The sequence below is a fragment of the Mustela putorius genome, unplaced genomic scaffold, assembly GCF_011764305.1.
Source record: "Mustela putorius furo isolate JIRA1106 unplaced genomic scaffold, ASM1176430v1.1 tig00001433_pilon_pilon_pilon, whole genome shotgun sequence".
Taxonomy (NCBI): Eukaryota; Metazoa; Chordata; class Mammalia; order Carnivora; family Mustelidae; genus Mustela; species Mustela putorius.
The window spans coordinates 1,435,099-1,460,355 of NW_025421741.1; the positions used below are offsets into that span (position 1 = coordinate 1,435,099).

The window sequence follows — 25,257 nt, forward strand, 5'->3', positions numbered from 1 at the left end:
TTTTTCCAAATTGCCAAGGAAAGAGGTCATACAGGTCCTAATCAACACCCAGGAACCAGAGACTGTTGGGTTGCGCCTGCTGCGCGAGTGTGCGCGTCCACAGCTGCCGGCGCGCGTTAGGCCTGAGCTGCTCGCCGTGGGAAAGCACCTCCTTCCTCTTGCTGCTGTTGCTCTGTGGGGCCACTGCCTGTCTTACACGCCTGATGTGTGTGGGCTTGGTTTTGGCAGCCGTGGCATCGGCTCATTTTTCTCCTGTTCATGCCGTGGATAGAGGCCTGTGTCTTGTGCGCCATGCGGAATCGTTCTCATGGGTCAGAGCCGTGGCCATGGCGCATGTCGGGCGTGAGGTTGAACGAGGTGCCCCGTCCCGCTCTGTTCTCGGGGTTGGCAGCTTGGTAGTGTGGCAGCACGTGGCTCTTCCCTGGGCCTCGCCGTCCAGTGTGAGCCCCTCACGTTCGTTCTCTGCCTCCCTCGGGGAGGCTCCACGTGCGGTGCAGGTGTGTCTCGTCGGTGTGACGCAGGGCAGCTCCTTCTCCAAACCCTGGAATTTAAAAATACGTGAAAGTAAGACAAGCCCGTAACTTCTTTAGGCCCTTAAGAGCATTGAGTACCTGGAGGAAGACGCCCAGAAACCCGAGGAGGAAGCCGTGCCGGGGGCGTCCAGCTCTGATAGCCCGAGGCGGAAGGAGGAGCCGTCACAGCTGGAGGAGTTAGCGGACTTCATGGAACAGGTTCGGGCACACACTTCCTTCTACTTCAGCCTAATTTTTCTCCATACGCTTCGGTGTCTTGGACCTTTTTTTCCTTTGGTTGCTTAGAGTAAGAACAATCACTTTCTTGATTCAAGTGTCAGTGGGGGTCGTCTGAGGACCTCAGCCTTGGTTAACTTGCTGTTCACCCTGTTCAAACGATTTCTGAAACAGCTTACGCCTATCGAGAAGTACGCGCTGAATTACCTGGAGTTGTTCCACACGCCGGCTGGCCCCGAGAAAGAGGGAGACGGCGAGGTAAGGGGGCGGGCTCAGCCTTCAGAGTCAGATCTGACCTGAAGTCAGCGTGATTTGCGTGGGATGAAAGGAGTGAAAACCGGACTGAGCGGTGTGTAAACAGATGAAAGATCAGATCTGGGAAAACCCCAAGGAACACTTTTCCCTGGAAGCAGCTCCGAGCTTGATGGAGACTTACCTGTTGGGGCGGGAACAGGTCCAGAGCACGTGGACCCACGGTGGGGGGAGATGCCGGGCTCGGCTGGTGACTGCAAGAGCAGGGGGCGGTGTGGCGGGGGTGGGGCCTGCGGGGCGGATCTCAGGGCTCCTCTTTGTGGTCTTCCGCCAGGACGCCGTGCTGACCGCCGTGAGGGAGTGGGAGGCCCAGAACGCGAGGGCCCTGCGGGAGAGGGAGGCGCGAGTGCTGCAGGAGCAGGAGCAGGAGCAGCTTCTCACCTACACCAGGGAGGACGCCTACAATGCGGTACGTGTGGCTCGGGCCGGCGCGGTGCCTGAAGCGGGGACAGCCGGCGTCTGCTGCTACACGCTTGGCTGCAGACCTCTGCTTCTGCTTGGGCTTTTCCCGAGTGTGGTCAGACGGTGTCACAGGTACTTGGAGACCTGCTGGGCACGCAGGTAGAGAGCCGGTGGCTCATGGCGTGCATCTGATACTGCGTCGTGCTGACGTGCTGCCCTCCCCCGTAGGAGTACGTGTGCGAAGGTGCCGACGGGCAGGTGGAGGTCATGCCGGTGAGTACGGTCTCCCTGAGTACTGGGGTGGCCGCCGGCCCCGGGGCGCACTGCTCATGGCGCGCCCTTCTCCGCGCAGCTCTGGACGCCGCCCACGCCACCCCAGGACGACAACGACATCTACGTGGACCCGGTCCTGTGTCTCACGTACGAAACCACGCCCATCCCAGAGTCCAAGCTGCCTCCCGTGTACGTGAGGAAGGAGCGCCGGCGGCACCGCACGGACCCCTCAGGTGCGCCCTCGCGGCCGGGCCGGCAGGGGGTGGGGTGGGGGAAGCGGCGCGCCTGCGGCCTGCGCGGCGTCCGGGCAGGAGAGTCGGGGTGTCTGCCCCGAGACGCCTTCGCGCCGGGCCTCTTCGGTTGTCCTTGTCCTCGGTGGCTCGCCTGCGAAGGCGCAGTCCGCTCGCCGAGGGCCGCGCTGAGAAGGGCTCTCTGTCCAGTTGCAGGCAGGAAGAAGAAGCAGCGCCACGGGGAGCCGGTCGTCCCCCCTCGCTCGCTGTTCGACCGCGCCACGCCCGGCATGTTGAAAATGCGCCGGGAAGGGAAGGAGCAGAAAAAGAATATTCTGTTGAAGCAGCAGACACAGTTTGCCAAGCCGCTGCCGACTTTTGCTAAACCAACAGCCGAGTCGGGCCCAGACAACCCCGAGTGGCTCATCAGTGAAGATTGGGCGCTGCTGCAGGTGAGCGTGGCCCACAGGCCACGTCCTGTCCCCTCCCGTCCGCGTCCCAGGGTCATAGCCTGGGGGCAAGCGTGTGCACCCGTGGGTGCGGCTCGCTGACGGATGCCACCTGGAACCCGGTCCTGCAGGCCGTGAAGCAGCTGCTGGAGCTGCCTCTGAACCTGACCATCGTGTCCCCGGCCCACACGCCCAACTGGGACCTCGTCAGCGACGTCGTCAACTCCTGCAGCCGCATCTACCGCTCTTCCAAGCAGTGCCGGAGCCGCTACGAGAACGTGCTCATCCCCAGGGAGGAGGGCAAGGTGAGAGCGGACCCCTCCCACTCGGCGGCCGTGGAACTCCAGCCCCGGGCTTGGGGGAGGCCAGTGAGGCAGGAGGCCTGTGCCGCACCTGGCATGGGCCGCGCACAGCTGTCCTGGCTGCAGGCAATGCGGGACTTGGCCCTGGGCCTGAGAACTTGCTCGACGTGCTTGGAAAATTCCAGATGCTGTCTGGAGGCTCCTGTGCCACTGAGAGCTTGCTCCTACCTTCATTTCTTTCTTCTTCTGTTTTTAGTTTTTTTAAAGATTCTGTTTATTTGACAGAGTGAGAGGGAACACAAGCAGGGGGAGTGGGAGAGGGAGAGAAGCAGGCTTTCCACAGAGCAGGAAGCCCGACGCAGGGCTCGATCCCAGGACCCTGAGATCATGACCCGAGCTGAAGGCAGAGACTTAACCCACGGAGCCACCCAGGCGCCGCTTCTTTTTATTTTTTGCAAAGGCGTCAGGTAAATGAAGGGGACTCGGCTCCGTCGGCTATTTGGCGAGAAGTCTGTTGTGCCTCCCGTGCCGTTGCTCCAGGTTTCCACCGGCTGTGTCGGCTGCCACAGTGGTGGGACCAGCTCTGGACCCTGGTCCCAGCTGACGGTGCGCGTGCGCACAGGCTGAGCGCATGGAGGTTGGGTTCGGTGTCTTTCCCGTGGTGGCGGCAGCCTGACCCCCGAGAGCCAGCCCCTCGGACAAGCGTGTCTGTGGTGTGGTTCCCACGCGTGCCTCTTATTGCTCTTGGGCCAAGAGCATCTCTTTCTGTTCGTCCGTCTGCTGTCTTCCCCATTCTCCCTTCTCGCTGCTCACCTGGTGGGCTGCCGGCGTTGACTGGGGTCCCCTGGAGCCCACCGGATGGCACGGGGCAGATGCGCCAGAGGCGCACACGTGGGGCCCAGATGTGGTGTGCAAATCATGGCTTCAACCGTCCTCTGTTTTCGTGTTCCTGGAAACATTTTGTCTCAAGGCCTTGATTTGCTTGTCGCTTAAAAACAAGAAAGCAAGTATTCCTCACAATACCACTTGTGGCGCCTTCGCCAGCGAGACTTCGTGGAATCTCGTGTTTGGTCTCTTCTGTGTTGGAAACCCTCCTCGCGACAGCTGTGACATAACGTGGAGACGTGTAAAGTTGAAGCTCTGTCTGCCGTTCTAGGTCATGGGAGAAGCAAATCTAGAGCAAAGGCAGAAGTGCGTTTTTTAGCTCCGAGGGGCAGCGTGGGTAAATGGGCCGGCAGCTGTGCAGAAGGCCAGGTGATAGGGTCAGAAGCAGCCGGGAGGTTGGTGTCCTCAGCCGCCCGCTGGTGGCAGCCTGTGGGGTGGGCTCAGGCAGGAGCACCCTCCCGCTGGTGGCGACCTGGGCTCACATGACTTCCCTGATTTTATTCTTGTTCTGCCTTTTCTCCTTCACTTTGCTGGGACATGGAAGTGCACACAGATGCGGTCCCCTGTTCAGGAGCCTCCCGTGCTGGTCTTGTTCTTCTGAGTTTCGTCTGATGTGGGTCTCCTTGAAATAAAGTCTTTGCTTAGCACAGATGACATGGGAAGGCGGTGTGCGCGGCCCTCCAGTGTGCGGTTCTTACCGTGTAGCAGTTGCCCTCCGGCATGCTGTGTTTGAGTCCTGGTTATGGGGCAGTGAGAGCCTGGGACATGGTTGAGGTGGGGGGGTGTCCCAGGGTGCCCTGTGTCTCAGCTGTGAGACCTGGTTGCCAACAAGCACGCTGGCTTTACACACATGGTGTCAGGAGACTGGTTTTCTCTCCGGCATGAGGGTCGCTCCAAAGTTGTGCGGGACGCTGAGGTGTCTTGGAAATGAGCAGGTACTTGGCTTAACGGCAGGCCATCGGTTGGTAGTACGGTGAAGCCCCTGAGAGCGCTTCCACGCCCCCCATACCTCTCCCCTGCGCTGTGCGTGTGGGTGGAGGCCTGTGCCTGGGCAGCTGCTGCTTGCTTCCCAGGGTCTGTCACCGACGGAGGTGCGCTGGCTCTGCCGCAGTTGTCGTGTAACCTTGGGCACTTTGCCCAGCGGTCACGTTTCCCTGCAAAGGCAGGGAGTCCTGTGCTGGGTGATTGCGGGTTCACGCGAGATGAAGTGCGGAGAGGAACAGTGTTCGCAGGCGGTGGGCGGTGGTGTTGAGCCTCGGGAAGAAGGAACCGTGTTCCATCGGGAGGTTTGAGGTCGGGCCTCCAGATGAGCCACTGGCTGACTGACGTGCTGCTGTGGGTTTCGTCTCAGAGTAAGAACAACCGGCCCCTGCGCACAGGCCAGATGTACGCCCAGGACGAGAATGCCACGCACACGCAGCTGTACACGAGCCACTTCGACCTGATGAAGATGACGGCCGGCAAGAGAAGCCCCCCCATCAAGCCTCTGTATGCTCCCTGCGCCCTTCCCGCCCCGCCCCCGGGTCGAGCCGGGGCTGGGACGCTGGCCTGCAGAGTGTGCTGGGCACTCTTTCTTGTTTGGTAACCACTGTCTCCTTTCCCGCACTGCAGGCTTGGCATGAATCCCTTTCAGAAAAACCCCAAGCATGCCTCCGTGTTGGCAGAAAGGTATTTCTGTATTTTCTACTCTTGGAAATTATCTCATTTTAGTGTGGTCAGCAAATCGTGCAATCTGTGTGTCCAGGCAGGCCGGTGGGGGGCTGGTGAGTGCCCCGTGGTGCTGCCGTGGCGAGGGTGTGTCCTTGCCTGCAGGCTGCAGGGGACACAGATGGGAGAGGCTTTCTCCTTTCTCGGCCGTGCCTGCCTCTCACCTGGCGTGTGTGTTACTGGTTCTACCTTGAAAGTATAGCCCGCATAGGGGAGGGCGTGCTTGCTTGGAAACTGAGCGAGCGAGAAGAGGACCGACAGCAGGATGGGCAGGGAGATGCTGGGTGTGCGGGCTGCCGTGGGCGCCGAGCGCAGGGTGTGCAGGTGTTTGCTGCCCATTCCCCTTGCTTTCGGCTATTTGCTTTACGTTGAGGTGGTGGGAACCGCCTGTCTACATGAAGCCCACGTGCTCGTCTGGTTCGAGCCTTCGTGGGTGCCCGAGGGAAGGTCTGCAGGACACTGGAGGCCCTGCTTTCTTTCTACGTACTCTCAGTGAGGTCCCCAGCAGCGCACATCTCTGCTGAGACCCCCGACGGCCCTTCCTGGCAGCTCTGAGGCAGCCCAAGGCCTGTGCTACCCATCCCACTCTGCAGGCCTGCCTCATGACCGTGCCCTACTGCTCACGCCTGGGGCGGCCTTCCGGGACATATGCGGGGCTCAGGCCCAGGATCCCCTCACACACCCCTTACCCACCTTGTCGACAGTTGCAGCTTGGCCTTCTGTTTTCTCTCAGAGCATGAATCATCTTCGCGTTCTTTACCTGAGTTACATGGTGTCTCCACGCCTGTGGATGTAAGGTTCTGGACCCTGGAGCCAGAGCAGGCGTTAGCATGGGTTTGTGACGTTACCGATGGTTTCACCCAACTAGTATCTGTGGGTGGGCTGCGTGCCTAGTGTCTGCTGGGCCCAGCAGTTGAGTAGCAAGGAAAAGGCCACGTTCTTATTTCCATAAGTGCAAGATGCAACTCGGAGTGATCTTACAGAGCTCAAGGACCCGTCGTCCTGCAGGTAGATGGAGCAGCCTGGCAGAGCCAGGGGCAAGCGGGGTCTGGGGGCGAGACAAGGGAGTATTCTGCTGGCGTGAGGGGGTGTTAGGTAGACCATGATGGGTTTGCGGTGTGTGGGGCCAGCAGGTCCACAGGACAAGCACAGGGGGCCCCTGGTTGTACCTCTGAGGTGGGGGGGCAGGCAAGCAGGGAGGCAGGCGGACTGGGGGCACCAGTGGGAATAGGTTCAGTGTGAAGCCCAGCCGGGGTGAGGTGGTTGGAGGCTGAGAGGTGAGCGCAGGCCTGTGGCATCCTGGGGGCCCAGGTTTGTTTCTGTGTTTGGCTCATGTCAGAGGGATGGATCCCACGCGGGCCAGAGGACATGACTAGAAGGTGGAGAGGGTGAGGACGAGACCTGAGCATGCAAGCCGCTAGCTGGGGTCGGACTCCGCCTTCTGTGCTCTGGGTGTCCTCTGGGATCTGGAGGTGGCAGCCAAGGGCAAGGGTCCGTGAGGGGTCGGGGGCCAGGCTGTGCACCAAGGAGGAGTCAGTGACACCGGGTGGCGTAGCTGGGGGGCCTTGCTGTGCATGGGGTGGTTTCTGTCTCATCAGTGGAGGCACCTGGCCCCACCCGGAATGGACAGACCAGGGGAGCCCGGCATGGGTATATGTTTGCCAAGTGTGATGGAGGGAGTGTTGGTGGAAGAAGGCGTGGCTGTCGATGTGAGAGGGGGGCGTGGTGGGGGGATCAGGGCAGACGGACGTGGTTGAGGTCGGAGAATGGGTGAGAAGTCAGCAAGTCAGCTGGGGTGAGCCATGGGGGTGGGAGGTGATGCGCGGCAGCACCAGACCGCTGTGGTACGGCCCGGGCCCTGCAGGGCAGGGGAGGCCCGAAAATGGGGAGGGTGGGGGTTCCAAGCACAGCCAGGCTGTCTGTGGTGGGAGGAGCCAGAGGTGGGTTGCTCACAGTTGGGTGGGGTTGGGGGAGGAGGCCCCGGGAGTGAGGGTTCCGTGGGAGTGTGGGGGGTCCTGCGGGGACTTCGTGGCGCCGGGCTGTGAGGGGCGCTCCCTCCCTCTGGGCTTTGCTGGTCAGCCTTTGCGCCCGGGAAGCCTTGTGCCACGGGAGGTAGCCTGGGCCCTGGCATCAGTCTTACAGACCTGGGGCATCGGCAGGCCAGAATAGGACCGGGGGACGCAGGGCTGCGGGCAGCTTCTTGGAAGGGACTGATGCTCTGCCGGGGAAGGGAGGCCCAGCTTGGGGCCGGTGGCCAGTTTGGTGGGCTGCGTGGAAGGGAAAGGCTGTTGGCCGTGAGGCGCACCCGCCACCTTTCAGGGCATCTGGTATCCTGGGCACTGGACTGTGTGTTGCTGTGGGGGACCAGGCCAAGGCCTGCCCTCTGGAAGGTTTTGTGTTGAAGGGAAACGGGAGACGGGGTCTTGGACGACATGGGCAGTTTTCTTCTTTGAGGAGGGGTTGATGGGACTTGTTTCCCAGCACCTGGCAGCTTGGGCGCCGAGAGCTCTGCTCTGGGTTGCTGGAGTGCTCCTCTCTCTCCTAGCGTGGCCGCTTATTTTCTGTCTCTGCTGCTGTCTTTCAGCGGGATCAACTATGACAAGCCGCTGCCTCCCATTCAGGTCGCGTCTCTCCGAGCGGAGCGAATTGCCAAAGAGAAGAAGGTGTGGGGGCCGTGCCGCCAGTGCGGGGCTGGGCTGGTGGGCGTGCTGGGCTCCTGACCACGGGTCATCTCCTCTCCGTTCCCATAGGCTCTGGCTGATCAGCAGAAGGCGCAGCAGCCGCCTGTGGCGCAGCCCCCGCCGCCTCCGCCGCAGCCGCAGCCCCCGCCGCCGCAGCAGCCACCCCCGCCTCTGCCCCAGCCCCAGGCGGCCGGCAGCCAGCAGCCTGCGGGCCCGCCGGCCGTCCAGCAGCAGGCCCCGGCGCAGCCCCAGGCGCCGCCCGCACAGCCCCCGCCGAAGGTGCCCCCGGCGATCACCACCGTGGGCAGCGCTGCCGTGCTGGTGAGAAGGAGCTGCTCTCTCTGGCGCGGGTGCCCTGAGGACGCAAGGCGGGGTGGTCTGTGTAGACGCTAGCGCTTGCTCTCCTCGGAGGCAGCAGCAGGCCCCACCGTCCCTGGCGGGAGGGATCATGCAGAGGGGCGCCCTCACTCCCACTTGGCTCGCTCCCAGCTCTGGCTGGCCGGGGTGGTGGGGGCACTGGGAAGTCTGGAGTTCAGTGGGGTTTGGGAGGTGTCAGTGTGATATCACCCGGCAGGGCTAATGCTGCTTGTGCCACGCGCGAGCTTTTCTTCAGAGCTGGCGCACGCGTGCTCTTGCACACGCGAGTACTTGAATCCTTGCTGTCTGTTAGAGGAAGGGGTAAAACGAATGCACAGAGAAGGCATAGAAAGGTAGACTGTGCTGCTGCCAGTGGGCCCTGATCTGCCGCTTTGCTGCGTGTGCCTGTGTCCATGTATCTCGGACGCTGGAGTCCCGTATGGGGAGAACACCTGGGCTTGCGTAGGGAAGCCTGCGGCCTTGCTCTGCCAGCCGGGCGTGGGCACAGTCCGGGCTCATTTGTGGTTCTGTCTGCTGTGGCGGGCTTGCCATGGGGCATTCTGGCCCAGCTCTGGGGGCAGAAAGCCACGCACTCAGCCCCTGCTTCCATGGCCCCAGGGCACAGTGGCCATGGAGGGACTCTGCCGGGCTGTGGCCCGAGTGACAGGAGTTGGTGGGCAGAGTGGGCCACAGCAAGGTGGTAGGGGTGCATGCAGGAGAGCCCGTGCAGGGCACGGGGGCAGGGAGCGGGGTGTTGGCCTGTGTGGCTGCGTCACCAGGCGGGAGTGTGGATATGGTTCTTAGGAAGTGGAAACATTTGGAGGTCTCGTGAAGGGGAGAGCCTGCGCTCCAATTCAAGCGGTTTTCTGTGTTCAGCAGGCGGGAGCCATGAAAACGTCGGTCACGGGGACGAGTATGCCCACGGGTAAGAAAGCCGAGATGCCCCCGTCAGAAGTCAGGGCTTCCCCCTCACGGTGCTCCTGCCTCACAGGTCTCTCCCCACAGGCACGGTGAGCGGAAACGTCATCGTGAACACCATCGCGGGGGTCCCTGCCGCCACCTTCCAGTCCATTAACAAGCGCCTTGCTTCACCTGTGGCACCAGGAGCCTTGACCGTGAGTTGTCCCTGCTCCCGGGCACTTTTCGTAGCATCTGTGACCTAGGACCCCATGAGGGTTGTTTGTCCGGGTGTTGGGATTTTTTTTTTTTTTGTCTTTAATTTTTTTAAAGCAATCTTGACACCTAGCACGGGGCTTGGACTCATGACCAGGAGTCGTGCGCTCTCCCGACTGAGCCTGCCTGGTGCCCAGAAAGTTGTTTGCTTTGTAAAGAAATATCCCAGCAGTGCCGAGAGTCCTGACACAGCTTGAATTTCCCAAGATACTGTGAGCGTTCGGGAGTTCGGCAGATGGCTCTCATGGTGTGCTTGCTGACGGAGTGCGCGTGGGGGGCGCTACCGACGGCGATTCCCGGAGGAGGAAGGCAGGGTGTGAGGGTGTGGCGCTGCCGGCGCTGGTGGGCTCTGCCTGTGCCACAGTACAGATGGCTCGTGGGGGACACGGGGAGGTAGGGATGGGCGCTCTTGGGGGAACCGTATGGGGGGGTGGCATGGCGTCTCACAAGGGTGGGGGTGCTGTCGCTTGTGGTGCCAGAGCTCCTGGGGGTCGGGTGGAGCACATGCAGACCTGTGTGCGGGAGGCAGGGAGGCACCGGGCCCGGGCAGAGCCGTCAGACCCTCTGAGCACAGAATCAGAGGGGACCTTGCACTTACCAAAAGACACGTCACATGTCCAGCCGCTTCTGCGACTTTCGTGTTTGCCATAAATGATCAAAGTAAACAGCCGAGGTTAAGGAGGTGTTTTCCCAGTTTAGTTACATATTGGAAGGCAGTGTGTGCCCTGCACAGGCAGCGCCCTCCTGTCCCTGTTGGGCTCAGAGAAGTGTCTTTTCTTCAAAGGTCTTCCTGTGGTAGTGGAGGCAGGATGGCGCTGGCAGGAGGATGGGCACGGCTCGGGGGAGTGGGATGCGCGGTCCAGGAGGGACGGCCGGGTCTGCGGCGGGCGGACCCTCAGTAAGCGTGCCGAAGGAGCCCCAGGAGGAGAAAGGTGTGCTTCCCACGCAGTGCTGGAAGGACCGTGGTGCCGCACACAGGCTTGGGCCGTGGTCTCTAACTGCACTGGGTATGAAGAGTCCCTCCGGGTGCATTGTCGACCCGAGTGTGAGACCCGGAACTGTAAGGCTCTTAGGCGAAAGTCACAGAACATCTGTGCTTCCTTGGTTTAGGCAAAGATGTCCTAGGATCATGAGTCATTAAAGAAAAATTAGTAAGTTGGTTTTTATCAAAATCAGTAACATCTACTGTTCGAGAAATAGAAATGGAAAACATGGAAAGTACTTGTAGGATACACACGATGAAGTCCCGGTCTGCCGCGTCAGTGGGGACTGTCCGGTGATAAGAAAACACTGTGAAACCTGGACAAGATCTGAGCAGTTGTTTCACCAAGGAAGCAACAGGGATAGCAGCCAGATGTGGAAAGGCGTTCAGCATCATTAGTCCTCAGGGGGTCCCGTGCAAACCGCCATGCTCAGTCCTTCGAGCATCCGACTCGGCTTTGGCTCAGGTTGTGATCTCAGGGTTGTGGAAAGGGGCTCCGTGCTGGGCGTGGTGCCTGCTTAGGATTCTCTCCCCCTTCCCCTGCCCCCACTTTAAAAAAAAAAAGAAAGGAAAGGAAAAACCACAATGAGATGCCACCACGTGTCTCTGGGAGCAGCTTTAGAAACCGAAATCTGGCGGCGGCGGACGTGCCAAGGCTGCCCAGCTGGAGCCCGTCCGTGCTGCTGATGGCTCATGGAATCTTTGAGTCACGTGTGAAGTTGGCCACTTCTGACAAATGTACATTTACTGGACAACTTAGCACTTCCACCCCTGGGTTTTCCCCCAAGGGAAGTAAAATCATAGATGTGCACACCTATGTGTCATAGATGTGCACATCTTAGGACATGAGTGTGGCTGGTGGCTTTATCTGTAATTACTGAGAAAGGAGACAATGCTGAGGGCCTTCCACGGAGATGGGGAACCATCCAGGACTGCCCAGCAACATGGGATCGAGCTGCCCGGCCGGACAACAGGGTGTGTGACTCTCCTTTTTTTAAAAAAGAGATTTATTTATTTATTTGGCAGAGAGAGCGTGAGGTCACAAGCAAGTAGAGAGGCAGGTGGTGGGCAGGGGAAGCAGGCTCCGCGCCAAGCCCTGATGTGGGGCTTGATGCTATGACCCTGAGATCATGACCAGAGCTAAAGGCAGAGGCCCAACCCACTGAGCCATCCAGGTGCCCCAGGGTGTGCGACTCTTAAACACAGTTTGCTGTGGTGAGAGTTTCAGAAGGCCTCGCATGCTGCGTGATTCCGTTTACTGGGGAGAAGGCAATGGAGTCTGTTCTGTGTCTGGACTGTGGTGTCTCCCTGGCGGTCTGCGTTCGGGAACGTTCCTAGGTCCATGTACCTGAAGTGGGGGGTTGTACAGTATGTAAATTGTACTTTAGTAAATCCTGCTTTAAAAATTTGCATATTCTCTAGGTGGCACAGCATATATGAAAAGGTTTTCTAGTTGTGTGATTTAGAATTATTTATTTTTCTTCATACTTGGCAGTAGGTCACTTTTGATTCGGCCGTGTTAACATATACCGAGCTGTAAGGTGGGCCTGTGGCGTCACAAGCATTCTCTCTGAGCGACACCGTTCCTCATGTGAGAGTGCAACGCCAGATCATTGCACTTGACATTTCGTTTTGGCAAAAGACTGATTTCTATGTATGATATTTGGAAGATAAGTAACTCAGCCATGTTGTGTTTTCTGAGGAACTCTCGCAGACCGGATACTCTTGCTGGAGATGTGGGAAGGGTAACTATTAGACAGGCGGTCTGCTTTCCAGTTCCGCGCCTGGACCGGGAAAGAGCTGCCGATGACAGGGCGGGCTTCCTGGGCTTCCGACGGACAGGACGACGTCATCCCCCGTCCCCCCAGCTCTTCGGCGCGGGGAGGGTGTGTGGGGTGTACAAGGCACAGCGAGTCGGTCTGTCTAGGGGGCCACAGGCATGAACAGAGTGGCGGTGATTCCTGTACCCGCCAGGAGGCTCCGCACAGCTGTGTGCGCTCGGCGCCGGGAGATCCCAGGTTGGCTGCTCGCAGAGTTTGGGTAGCCAGCAAGAGTAGGGATTTTGAGCCCTTGCTAGTGCCTGAGCACAGGTACAATGCTGTGTGTAACAGAGCAGATTCGAGCAGAAAGGGGCAGAGCGGAAAATGTTTTGGAAGTCCAGGAACAGATTTCTGTTTCTGATGACAGGGGAGGGGAGTTACACTGTTCTCTCAGTGAAACAAAAATTATTGGATAAAAAAATTTTGAACCTTTTTTAAAGTTTTAAGAGAGCTGACCAAAGAATACATAATGATTAGGGCAAAATCTCAGGGGAAGAAACCCAGAGAGAAAAACAGTGCCCTGAGGCAGGGTCTGCCGTGGACATTTTACCTGATCTGGCGAGAGGCTCCAGCACAAGCCCCGGGCTCTCCTGCTCGCCCCGGAGGAGACAGAGGTGCTGACCCCTCAAATGGGATTCCCGTGGCTGAGCCCTTGGGGAAGGGTTGAAGCAGAAGGAAGACCCGCCTGCCCTCTATGCTGTCACTGAGTGGAGGGACCGGACGGGGATCCCTCCACCTGCAAATCTGTAGCCGCACTTTGGCCTGTCAGCTTGCAGCTCGAGCGGATGTGGCCTCAGTTGGGCAGGGTTACCAGGGGGGCGGCCAAGAGCCGGTGCAGGTGCCCTGGGAGAGCTCGCCTGGGACCTGGGCTCCTTAGACCCTCCACGAGTAAACTTGGCAGCATAGCGAGTGGTGCACGGTGCAAGATAACCCAACACAGGATGGATGGGTGGCACCTGTGGAAACAGACAGTGGGCAGCCGCCCCCACATGGGATAGTGCAGTTCGAGGGTGTGGATCATAAAGCACCTGTGCTTCTGTTTCTGTTTATTTTTCAGAAGGCTCCATGCCCAGTGTGGAGCCCAACATGGGGCTTGAACTTGCGGCCCCAAGACCAGGAGCTACACACCCCTCTGAGTGCCGGGTGCTATCCTTATTTTGTTTGTTTTGTTTTTTTTTTTTTTTTTTTTTAAGATTGTATTTCTTTATTTGCCAGAGATAGAGACACAGCAAGAGAGGGAACACAAGCAGGGGGAGTGGGAGAGGGAGAAGCAGAATCCCCACCGAGCAGGGAGCCGGATGCATGACTCGATTCCAGGACCCTGAGATCATGGTCTGAGCTGGAGGCAGATGCTTAATGCCTGAGACAACCAGGTGCCCTCCTGCGGTTTTCTTAATCTTTTTTTTTTTTTTTTTGTCTAGCGGAACTTAACGTAAGGATGCAGTGTACAAAGCACGGAACCTGCAGAGTAGGTGTTCACCGGCTGTGCTGTCAGGAGGGCCTCCGGCCAGCAGTCAGCTGTTAGCAGTAAAGCTCCGGTCAGAAAACTTGTACGCGGATTTCCAATTGTGTGGGGGCTTTCATGCCCGTAACCCCCACACTCTTCAAGGGCGACCGTAGAGAACTTCTGGAAATGAAAACTATGGTCATCAGAGTTGGAAGAGGTCCCTGGTGATGGGCTGTTCACACTCTGCTGAGGAGAGACTCAGGGAACCGGCCGAGAAGTCAGGAGGCGTTTTCCCGAAGGCAGTGCAGGATGACGGCAGGGTCGGCATGCAGGCGTGCTGTGAGGTCACGGGAGGCCGGCCGGGAGCGTGGACTGTGGTTACCCGGAGTTCTAGATGGGGAGGAGGGCAAGCAAGAGCAGTGCTGGAAGGTGGGGAGTTTCCAGGCCGGAAGGAGTAGCGGCACTGAGCCGTGTGTGCAGCTGTCGCCCCGGAGCCCGGTCTGGGACGGTGCCGACAGCAGAGCGGTTCAGTTCAGCCAGCGGCACGGTGCAGTCGTCGGGGGTGGTGAAGCCAGGGGCCTCCAGAGCGACATCTGTGCTCCGAGAGCAGCAAATCGCTGCCTACCCTGCTCAGCCGGTTTTGGAAATAGCTTGAAGGACACGGGTTCAGTGACACTTGGGAGCAGACACTGGGTGGGCTAGCAGCAGGTGGTCCGTACGAAAGGACACACTTGAGGCAGAAGGGCTGAGAAGTGAGCACAGAGGTGGTGACAGCAGACAGGCGAGGCACAGACTGACCCCCCAGCAGCCGTGACCCCCCTACGGGGCTGACAGCAGGGGACGTTGGCAAGTTCCCAGGGTATAATTGTTTAAAATTTCATTTATTTACTTATTTATTTGAGAGAGAGAGAGCAAACACAAGCCGGGCGGGGTGGGGGGTGGGGCAGAGGGAGAAGCAGGCTCCCGCTGAGAAGGAAGCCCGATGTGGGGCTCGATCTGCAGACCGTGGGGTCATGACTTGAGCTGAAGGCAGATGCTTAACAACAGCCCCCCAGGCGCCCCTCATAGTACAGTTTTAGAGGAGCCACCAAGAGCATAAAAGGAGTGTAACTTTCAGACTTGGGGCGGGGAGAGTGAGAATAAATGCTGTGAGCAAAGGCAGGAGACACAGTTGAGGATACGCGAAGCTGGACGGCTTGAACAGAAAGCGCCGCGTCCGACGCTGAAGTCGCTCATGCGGGAGGAGTGGGGCCGCACAGAAGGGCTGGGGGCGAACCGCACAGTCTGGAGGAACGTCCCGGTCGCCCACACGGAGGGGCCAGCGGAGGCAGGTGGCACATGCGCCGGCTGTCTCAGAGCTGGAGCCGGTGGGATCTGTCCCCAGTGGGTGGTAGGACTGGGTGGCTGTAGCTGTGCAGGTCCGTGTGGGGGGCAGCGAGGTGGCTCTGTGCCTCCACGAGAGCTGCGCAGGCAGGAGTGGGTGGTGGTGGCGAGTAGGACCCTACGCCGTGTGTTGGGGAGCAAACACAGGTGTCCGGAGGGTAGTCCGAACCTCACAGTGTTCTGGAGGACCACACCGTCTATCCGGTGCGGATAGAGGGACGGGGTAGCATCAGAACAGGAGTGGGAGTCTTGCCGCCTGAAACAGCTTTTTTCTGTGGTGAACTTGCCCACTTTGAAACTCAAGGCCCCGGTGAAGCATATTCCTTCCGGCTCTCCGATTGCCGAACCACCGAGCTCTGGCAAGTGCTTCCTTCCCTCAGGTGCAGAGACGGATGTCTTCTTGTCTTCTCCAGTGCACGGGGAAGCTTTGTATAGCGCGAAAGTACCTGACGACTCCCCCGTTGCGTCTTACAGACCTCCGGAGGCTCTGCTCCAGCCCAGGTGGTCCACACCCAGCCTCGTGCCGTCGGCTCCCCGGCCACGGCCACGTCCGACCTTGTGTCTCTGGCACCAACCCAGGGTGTTCGCGCAGTTACCTCTGTGACAGCCTCAGCCGTGGTCACTACCAGCCTGACCCCAGTGCAGACTCCGACCCGGTCTTTGGTGACTCAGGTGTCCCAAGGTAAGGGCAGGTGGGGTTTTGTGGCGAGCACATGTGCGTGCCTCTGTCGTGGGAGGAGAGGCAGGCAGTACGTGTGCGCAGCGTGACGGCGTCCCCTCTCCCAGCCACAGGGGTGCAGCTGCCCGGGAAGGCCATCACCCCCGCACACTTCCAGCTGCTCCGGCAGCAGCAGCAGCAGCCGCCGCCCCCGCCCCCACCCTCTCAGGTGCAGGTCCCGCAGATCCAGGGCCAGGCCCCGTCGCCAGCACAGATCAAGGCTGTCGGCAAGTTGACTCCGGTGAGTATCTCCTAGGACACCGCACACCCGCTGTGGGGGGCCCCGTGTGTCCCTCAGCTGGAAGCACAGGTCTGCTGCTGTCCTTATGGGAGTGCGCTTGTGCTGCTCCTAAAGACAGCTTTCTGCATGGTGCCACGTCCGTGGCCGTGTGGCCAGCCTGTTGACAGCACTTGGGAGCCCTGTCTTCCTGCTTGCTGTCTGGGGCTCTGTGCAGCCGCTCGGGCTCTTGAGAGGTAGAAAGCCGCTCGGGTCCGTGCCTGACCAGAGAAGATGCCGGTGGGAAGTGCTCGTCCGGGCTCCAGGACGAGCTGCCGGGTGCTTGGTCTCCTCATGCTTGGTTCCTTTGCAGTGCTGAGCATTGGGTTGGCTGTCCTGTGCACCGCTGTGCAGCTGTGTGTGTAAATGCGTTCAGTTTGAAAGGAAGTATTGTCTTCCTGCCAAAACGGAGACGTGTTCTTGCTTGGCACGGAAAGTGAGTGGAGAAGCATATGTAATAGAAACAAGACAGTTTTTTAGAACTGCAGCTAGCTGCTGGGCCGGCCACAGTAAGTACCTGACCTTGGACGTGCCCCTTCTCAGTTACGGAGGGGACAGGCGGGCATGCTGGAGGGCCATGGAGCACGCACCGGCCCGAGCCGCGGGGTCCCTGCTGCAGCCCAGGACGCACGCCAGAGAGAGGAGATGCAGCTACGTAAACTCTTCAGCCCCTCAGTCACACCAGCCGCGTTCAAGGGCGCAGCGGGTGTGCATGGCTGTGGCTAGCCTGTTGGACAGGCCAGTTCTAGAATATGCCTGTCACTGTGGAAGTCTGGGGACAGCGCTTAGAAAGTTGCTGTCCGCGCGCCCCCCTGGCCTGGCCTTCTCCCCTTCGTGCCTCTCCCCAGGACATGATGGCCGGCCGTGCCCCCGCCTTCCCTCCTTCGGTGGCCAGAGCCCCGCTTACCTGTTGGTTGGCCTGCGTCTGGATTCTCCACTCTTTCCTGTTCTGAGTCAATTCCAGAGTCACTGTCATTTTCAGATAGTAACGAACTACACACTAGAAGTTTTCTGAGAAGAAAATTGATTCCTTAGTGTATTTTTGGGCTGTTTTGACATGTTGATGCTGTCACTTCTTCTTCTTTTTTTTTTTTTTTTTAAAGATTTTATTTATTTATTTGAGAAGCAGGCAGAGAGGCAGGCAGAGAGAGAGAGGGGGAAGCAGGCTGCCTGCTGAGCAGAGAGCCCGATGCGGGGCTCAATCCCAGGACCCTGAGATCATGACCTGAGCCGAAGGCAGAGGCTTTAACCCACTGAGCCACCCAGGCGCCCCAATGCTGTCACTTCTTCTAAAGACTTGAGGTCTTTTCCAATTTAGTCATTTGGAAACAGTTGGAATAAAAAGTTGAGAGGTGATGCACATAGTAAGTTTACAAAATTCAAGAAGGAGCATGGTTTTAAGACTTTCTAAAAATTTTATAGTGCTACAGGTTTAAGTTGACGTATTTGTGAGTGAGAAGAAACAGGAATTTTGCTGTGAATTTATTCATGTGTCAATCACCGTTTCTGGTTATTATAAGCAGTACGTGAGTTTTTAATAAAGGGACACGGAAAAGCTGTCAGAACGCCCCTGGAGGGTGGTTTGCTTATTGTGTGTTAGCCACTGTCTACCTTGGTGTTTGATGGATAGAACAACAGTAACTTAAACCGAGATTTATAAAAAATGGAATGCAGTTAATATTGATGAAAAGCTACTTTATCTGGGTTTTAGGAACATCTGATCAAAATGCAGAAGCAGAAACTGCAGCTGCCCCAGCAGGCCCCCCCACCGCAGGCCCCGCCAGGGCCCCCACAGCCCGCTACACAAGTGCAAGTGCAGGCCCCGCCACCCACGCCGCAGCAGAGCCCCCAGCTGGCCACGGTCACGGCCCCGCGGCCCGGAGCCCTGCTCACGGGCACCACCGTGGCCAACCTCCAGGTGGCCCGGCTCGTAAGTTCCAGTTGATACGTTTTTTTTTTCCAAAGCTATGTCTTTTAACTTTTAATTGAATTGTTACTGCTTGTTGAGGACCATGTCAGGTGTCTGGCGGACCTACAAGTCAACTAGGAGACCTGTGCCTTCCCCCAGGAGCTTAAGTTGTCCTCGGACAGGATAAAATACAAGTGGAGGCACTCACGTCGTCCTGCTTCCCAGGCCTGGAGCTTCGCTGAGCTCACGGTGGGCTGGGCGACACAGGGAGGGTGAGGTTTCTGCTGGGGACGAGGCCCACGTGGTTGGAGCAGAGGTTACGGGGAAGGAGACCCATGCGGGGGGTGGACGAGGCCAGAACACAGGCTCTGGTGTCCCTGTGCTCTTTTTGCACAGAGACACGCAGGAGGTTTCTGAAGAGGAGCAGAATGTTGCGGTGAAAACAGTGGCAGGAAGACCAGTTAAATTCAACAAGCGTCCATCAAATGTCCTGTGGGACAGACAGCGTCCCATGAGGCGAGCCGCTGCCCTCGGCTCTATATCTGTCCTGTGGTCCGTGCCGGGGCGGATGTTTGAACGTGAACTCTGGTGTGCAGGTGGCAGAAACTGAGGCCCTCGGCCGCAGTTAGTAACTTAGGTCTGAGTCCGAGAGCTCGTCACCTGCAGCTCACCTGGGCGCCTCGCCCTGACCTCACGTCTCTAAGAGGCAGGGTAGACATGGACTAAAACTGGGAAAGGCAGTGTGGCCTCACCGTGTTCACAAGACATGCCAATCCAGAGAAGAGCAGCGAGCCCAGGGGCCAGCCAGAACGGGGGGAGCCCACGCTGCTCATGCAGGACTGGCCACACAGGTTGGCTTCCACTCTGGGAGGGCCTCCCGTCCCTGAGCTGCGCAGCGTGCATCTAACCGGCGGTCCTGGTTCTCTTCTCGTGGGGAGCAGTAGGGGAGGGAGGACAGTGGGTCGGACGCGCAGTCCTGCTGTTTGAGTCGCGCTAGAGGAGACAGGTCCCTGTTAACTGAACTGGGGAGTTTATGTCCCCATGTTGGGGTAGTCCGTGACTTTGGAAAGGGAGAGAAACAGTACAAGTACTACAGAGTATTCTAAGTTGTCCCGTCTCACACCCCTGCACAGGAGGTCACGTGGGTCAGACCAGCGTCTGATGGGCTCGGTACTGGCCTTCACATTCAGATGTGGGGGGTTTGAGGGTTAGGGGTGCTGTTTACTTTATGTTTTCTCAGGTAGTCTGAGTGCTTGTACAGGTAAGATGGGTCTGTTTTCTGAAGATCTAAGTTGGGGACACAAGTGCTTGGTGGCAGCAGGAGACTGAGTAGCAGGAGGTGTGTCTGTGGGAAGGGCTGGGGTGGTCGTGGGCTGGTGTTTGTGGGCTGCGGTGGTCGTGGGCTGGGGTGGTGGTTGACCTTCAGGCGTAGCCAGAGGAGTGGGAGACAGCAGTCTGTAGGTGACCCAGCGGGATGCGGCTCCGCGGAATTCAGAAGCAGGGGGGAGGAGCAGCAGAGCCCGGCTCCCGGGCTCCCCGTAGCAGGGTCTAAGCGTGAGAGCGGGCGAGCGGCTGTGGGTTCCCCATGCTGGTTGCTGATGGGTTAGGAAGCATAGCGTAGCCCTCTGCGAAGTGTGGCCCCTCAGCTGACGACCACTTCCCACCTTTGTGGATCTGTCCTCTTGATCACGTGAGCTCTCGGGGGAAGTGCTTGCAAAGACACAGACACATGGCATCCCGAATATCTTTGGACTCTCCCGTTTTCACTGTTTAGACCCGGGTTCCCCCTTCGCAGCTGCAGGCGCAAGGGCAGATGCAGGCTCAGGCGCCCCAGCCCGCGCAGGTGGCACTGGCCAAGCCTCCCGTGGTGTCCGTGCCGGCGGCCGTGGTCTCCTCGCCAGGTGTGACGACCCTGCCCATGAACGTCGCCGGGATCAGCGTGGCCATCGGACAGCCGCAGAAAGCCGCAGGTACCTCGTGGGCAGCCCCTCCCCCTCCACCCTTGTCCCGCCAAAGAGAGCCGGAGTGGGGCGACGGGTCTCCTGCTGGCTTCTGTGCGGACGCCCATTTCGAGCATGTCCAGGCACCGTCTGGCCAGAGTGCCTCTCAGAGGTGCCCCAGGACAAACTGTGGCCCTTGCCCTAACCCGTTACCATTCGGAACCCCCACGCCTTTATCTGAATGTCCTTGCGGGCTCACAGACACCTTCAGGATTGCCGCGGTCCGGATGTCTTGTGTTGGCCTAGTCTCCGCGTGCGGCTTTTTGTACGGAAAGCTGTCAGTGGGAGTAGCTCAGCGGTTCTGGGACATGGAGCTTCAGGGAGGTCGTGAGACCCTTGTCCCCACGGAGCACCGTGACTGAAGTCTTGGTCGCTGTTCACAGGACAGACAGTTGTGGCGCAGCCCGTGCATGTACAGCAGCTGCTGAAGCTGAAGCAGCAGGCCGTGCAGCAGCAGAAAGCCATCCAGCCCCAGGCGGCCCCGGGCCCGGCGGCCGTCCAGCAGAAGGTACCGGCTCCCCGGGCGGGCTCCTGTCGTCCTGGCTGCGCGCTGGCCACAGAGCGCACAGACAGCGGGAAGGCCGGCAAGGGCCTCTCCTGGCTTCCCGGCAGCCACACACAGAAGACCTGTGCCCAGAGGTCTCGGGGTGGGAGCTGCTACAAGGCCCTGCAAGGGGGGCGGTGGTGACGGGAACCGGTGGGGAACCGTGAAGCCGGCCGTGGAATCGCGTGGCTGGGTTGGGCCCGAGAGGCCCAGGGGTGCGGGTGTAGCTCTTGGTGCGTGACTGCTGGGGCTCCCAGTGTGCAGAGCGATAGGACCGCGTCCTTGCCTCGTGTGTGCTTGCCGGGCGGAGGGGCCTGAAGGAGTGCTCTCAGCGTCTCCCTGACTCACATTTGGGAGTGGACTCTGAGCAGAGGCAGGGCCCGGGCAGAGCTGTTGGTAGGCCAGCATGTCGAGGCTGTGCCCTGGGCAGGCACTGTACTGACCTCCAGGAGCAGAGCCCCCACTCTGCTCTGTGTGCTCTGGCAGCGTGCGGCCCCGGGTGCAGGTGTGCGTTTTCCGTGCTCACACCGGCCATTGTCCCTCCTGCGCTCAGAACCGGGGTCGGGTGCCCAGCCTGAGGTGCTCCCCGTGTGAGCTCGCAGCTCTCCGGGCTGCTGGTGCCTGTGCTCAGAGCAGGGCTGCATGTCACTTTGAGGAAAGAGGATCAGAGACAGGAAGCGACTCACCTGGAGTCACGGAGCTGACCGGGTGTGAGGCTGTGCGGGGCTGTGCGCGTGTCCTGCTCCTCTGCGGGTGGCAGCCGAGCCCTGATTTGGTGGGGGCCGAGATCCTGCCCGTCCCTGACGCTGCTGCAGTTTGTGGGGACAGCAGGGAATCGGAAGTTGAGCGGTCCTCAGCAGCCCAGGGTGAGGTGACGAGCTAGGAGGGCCCAGCAGCCAGGAGGGCCACACCGGCAAGGGAGGTGGTGAGGCCAGCGAGGGCAGAGGCAGTGGGACGTTGGTAGAGCAGTGTGGGCTGGGCCCCAGGAAGGAGCTGTCCCAGCAGCAGCCCACTGTGCTGGACGGGTGCCCTTCAGACAGCCTCCTCCTGCCTTCCGGGGAGAGCTGTGGCCTGGGGTCTTCTCTGATGGAGAGAGTCAGCACACCCGCTTCTGGGCGCTGCCTTCTTCCCTGCTGGTGGACAGTTCCTGGAGGGAGAGCACTCAGTCCCCTCCCCAGTCCTCTCCAGCTGTCCTTGGGCTCGGCTACAGGGCAGCTCTCACATTGGGACCCGCCGGGGCTCTGGTGACAGGAGGACAGGGACCCTGCCGGGTGGGCCAGGGTCATCCAGTGGGCCTAGCTCACCGCTGAGCGAGAGGTTGCTGCGGCCTTGGTCTGATGTTCACGGGATTTGAAAGAAAAGTTCTGAGGGGCGCCTGGGTGGCTCAGTGGGTTAAGCAGCTGCCTTCGGCTCAGGTCATGATGCCAGCGCCCTGGGGTCGAGTCCCACATCAGGCTCCTTGCTCGGCGGGGAGCCTGCTTCTCCCTCTGCCTCTGCCTGCCATTCCGTCTGCCTGTGCTCGCTCTCGCTTCTCTCTCTCTCTGACAAATTAAAAAAAAAAAAAAAAAACTTTAATAAAATAAAAAAAAAAGAAAGAAAAGTTCTGAGAAATTAGAAAAGTAAGTGTGTGTAACTGTGGCTTTGTAAAACACACGCCGTGTGTATGCTTAGTCTTCGGAGTAGGAGTCCCCGTTCTTCTGGCAGAGAAAACTTAGAAATTAATCATGCAGGGACGGTGCTTATAGGTTTGTGATCCTTTGTGGTCAGTATTTTAGAGTATGTGCCCGAATATTCAAGTCAGATTCAGGAAAGAGACATTCGCTCACGTGATGAGCAGACAGAGGACGTGAAGATGAACCCCGGCCTGGTCTCGGCCGGGGAGCTGCCGGCCAGGCAGCTGCAGGACTGGGTGGAGGGCAGGCATGCTGGGAGCGTGGAGTGGTCATACTGTGGCTCTTGGGGCAGTGGGGGCCCAGGGGAGGCCCTGGCACTCCAAGAAGAGACACAGCCTGGCCTGGTTCTAACCTGGGCGGTCTTCTCTCCTTCAGATCGCCGCACAGCAGATTGCTGCTCAGGGCCAACCGCAGAAGGTCACCTATGCCACCCAGCCAGCCCTTAAAACGCAGTTCCTTACCACACCCATCTCCCAGGCCCAGAAACTGGCTGGCACGCAGCAGGTGCAGACCCAGATCCAGGTGAGCATGAGTCGAGTGCGAGGCGGCTCGCGGGACAGCAGGTGCCCTGGAGAGTGAGTGGTGGGTGTACGGGCTCCGGAGAGCGAGGACAGAGGTGGCTGGCCCCCGACATTCCTCGCTGGCTTTTCCACCTCTGGGGTCATGGAGTATGGCTTGGGGGCCATGCTGGGGTCACACTCTGGGGGTTGTCCTTCACGTCTTGGGGGGTCCTCGCCAATTTAGTGAGTTGACATTCCATTGCTCGGCTGCCGATGGCCGAGGGGGCTGCTCTGGGCCTTGCTCCTGGCCTGCGGACACTTACAGACGACCGACCTTTCAGCAGCAGTGACTGTTTCTTGAATGTGGGCACTGCACCTGGCTGCCTGGGGTGGGGGAGCTGTGCTGTGAGTGTGTGCGTGTCTGTCAGGCTTCTGCAGCGGTCCCAGCCCTGCGAGCCTCCGCTCAGCCTCGCCTTGCTCCTCCGTCTCCTGCCGAGCCCTGCAGTTCTGCCGTTCGTGAATCTTGATGGTCAGGGCTCCCTTCTGCCAAGTGCCAGCTATGTGTCGTCCTGGCGCTGTTCCCTTCCTCTGGGAGCCTTCAGGTCTCTGTCCCGCTCACTGGCTGCTCCCAGTTTGTGACTCATTTTCACACTTAACTCTGTGGTGTCTTCGCAGGAACAGTAGTTCTTAGTTTCAGCATGTTGCAGTGACCAGTTTTTCTGTTTCGGAGTGGTGCTTTTGTGTTCTAAGAAAGTCTTCCCAGAGGTCATGGTGTTACTTTCTTATCATGTTCTAAAAACACTGTAATTTTTCTTTGATGCTGAGGTTTCTCATCTTCCTGGAGTGGGCTTTTCCAGACAATAGAAGACTAGGAATTCAGTTCACTTTTCCCATTAGAGTACCCGTTGTTTTCCTTCTGATCCATAGTGCGACTCCAGCGTAGATCGTGCGTGGTTGCGCGTGGAGCGCTCTTCGGCGTTGCGGTCCCTGTGTGGCCGTCCCTGTGGCCACGTGGTGAGCCTTGGACCCCAGCGGCAGACCATGCCCTCCTATTGAGAACGTGCTGCTGTCCATGGCCCTCCTCACCTTCCTGGTAGTTCCAGGTCTGTGTGCTAAGCTCACTCAGCACAGGCAGAGCTCTTGCGACTCCAACGGGATTGAGTGTGCGCGCGTTGCTGCGGCAGCACGTGTGCTAGTCTGCAGGGCGCGGAGCCACCTTCACTTTTTAGGTGACGTTAAGCGGGAAAGCGATGTCTTTGCCGTTTCGACCATAGACTCACCCACACAATGCATATTTTGCTGTCTGGCTCTTTCAGTGCCCTTTGGGTTTTTTGAATTTTTTCCAGGACAGTCTAACCGCTTGGATTGGATTTGTTCCTGGGTGATTGGTGTTTTCTGATGCTACTGTAACGGTGTGTTACTGGGTATCTGTTTTCCGTCTGTGCCTTTCTTTTGGCACCTTGACTTTAGAATCTTGCTGCTTTGATCGAGCCCTGTTCTTGGAGAGTCATCTGTGGCCTCTGGCACTTCCTTTGTCCCCGGGCAGGTGGCGCATGCCAAGTGGTGGTGGCATCATCCTCTTCCCTGGTCCGGTTCTCCCGCTTTGCCGTGCTGGCTAGGGCCACAGCCTCCCTGGCTGGTGGTATCTAGGGAAGTTCAGCTGTGTCCCTGTTCATGTGATTGTTTTGCAAGGTCTGAGCTTGGAAATCACCTTTCAGTAGAGTCAGAATTTTCACGTAGTTTGCTGAAAGTTTTCATTCTTTGTTATGGTGGTTTTGTCTTCCCCAGTCTCAAGGCCTCACTCAGTCCGTCTCTGGGCCTCTGACCCCAGGTTCACAGCTGTGGCCAACGGCTAGCCCCGTTGCAGACTCTCAGTCCTGCCTGCCTTTGGACAGGTCCCTGAAGCTGCGTGATGACCTCTTGGGTGCCTCATCCCACACCTGTGTGCACCTGAACTTCTCCAGCTCAGGGGCAGCAGCCCCCCACCCCCGTGCCAGGCCCACAGCGGCTGGACCCTGTCCCTCAGCGAGTCTGTAACACAGTGGGAGGTGTGAGACTTGCTTTACGATGGTGCCTGGTGCCGTTGTCCGGTCGTCTGGTTACTGCTCGGTTACTCCCGGGTCCTTCCGTGTCCGTCACTGACAGGCCTGCGTTGACATCTCCCACTCCGCGTTTGCATTCATCCATTTCTCCTGTTTTTTTCCCATTTTTGCTTTTTTTTTTTAAAGATTTTATTTATTTATTCGACAGAGAGAGAGATCACAAGTAGGCAGAGAGGAAGGCAGAGAGAGAGGGGGAAGCAGGCTCCCTGCTGAGCAGAGAGCCCGATGCGGGACTCGATCCCAGGACCCTGAGATCAAGACCTGAGCCGAAGGCAGCGGCTCAACCCACTGAGCCACCCAGGCGCCCCCCATTTTTGCTTTTTTAAATAGATTCCCACCTATTAGCTACGTTTACATTAAGGAGTTTGGGTCTTTGCTGCTG

The 25,257-nt window shown here is 58.9% G+C and overlaps 1 protein-coding gene across 14 annotated transcripts in view; it reads left to right on the top strand.

Moving 5' to 3' along the window:
* EP400 (E1A binding protein p400) overlaps positions 1–25,257 on the top strand; it is a 97,555-nt gene that overhangs the window by 67,486 nt on the left and 4,812 nt on the right. For 8 of the 14 annotated variants that reach the window (XM_045087649.1, XM_045087660.1, XM_045087652.1 and 5 more), the window contains 19 exons: positions 591–731; positions 924–1,007; positions 1,336–1,470; positions 1,692–1,736; positions 1,816–1,969; positions 2,177–2,418; positions 2,547–2,720; positions 4,954–5,090; positions 5,214–5,270; positions 7,894–7,972; positions 8,060–8,311; positions 9,224–9,272; positions 9,353–9,462; positions 15,627–15,834; positions 15,939–16,111; positions 17,859–18,077; positions 19,831–20,026; positions 20,440–20,564; positions 22,649–22,795. In XM_045087649.1, coding sequence (XP_044943584.1) covers positions 591–731; positions 924–1,007; positions 1,336–1,470; positions 1,692–1,736; positions 1,816–1,969; positions 2,177–2,418; positions 2,547–2,720; positions 4,954–5,090; positions 5,214–5,270; positions 7,894–7,972; positions 8,060–8,311; positions 9,224–9,272; positions 9,353–9,462; positions 15,627–15,834; positions 15,939–16,111; positions 17,859–18,077; positions 19,831–20,026; positions 20,440–20,564; positions 22,649–22,795 — 2,727 coding nt within the window. The remainder of the gene's footprint in view (positions 1–590; positions 732–923; positions 1,008–1,335; positions 1,471–1,691; positions 1,737–1,815; positions 1,970–2,176; positions 2,419–2,546; positions 2,721–4,953; positions 5,091–5,213; positions 5,271–7,893; positions 7,973–8,059; positions 8,312–9,223; positions 9,273–9,352; positions 9,463–15,626; positions 15,835–15,938; positions 16,112–17,858; positions 18,078–19,830; positions 20,027–20,439; positions 20,565–22,648; positions 22,796–25,257) is intronic. The other 6 variants (XM_045087651.1, XM_045087662.1, XM_045087657.1 and 3 more) reach the window with 4 other exon arrangements.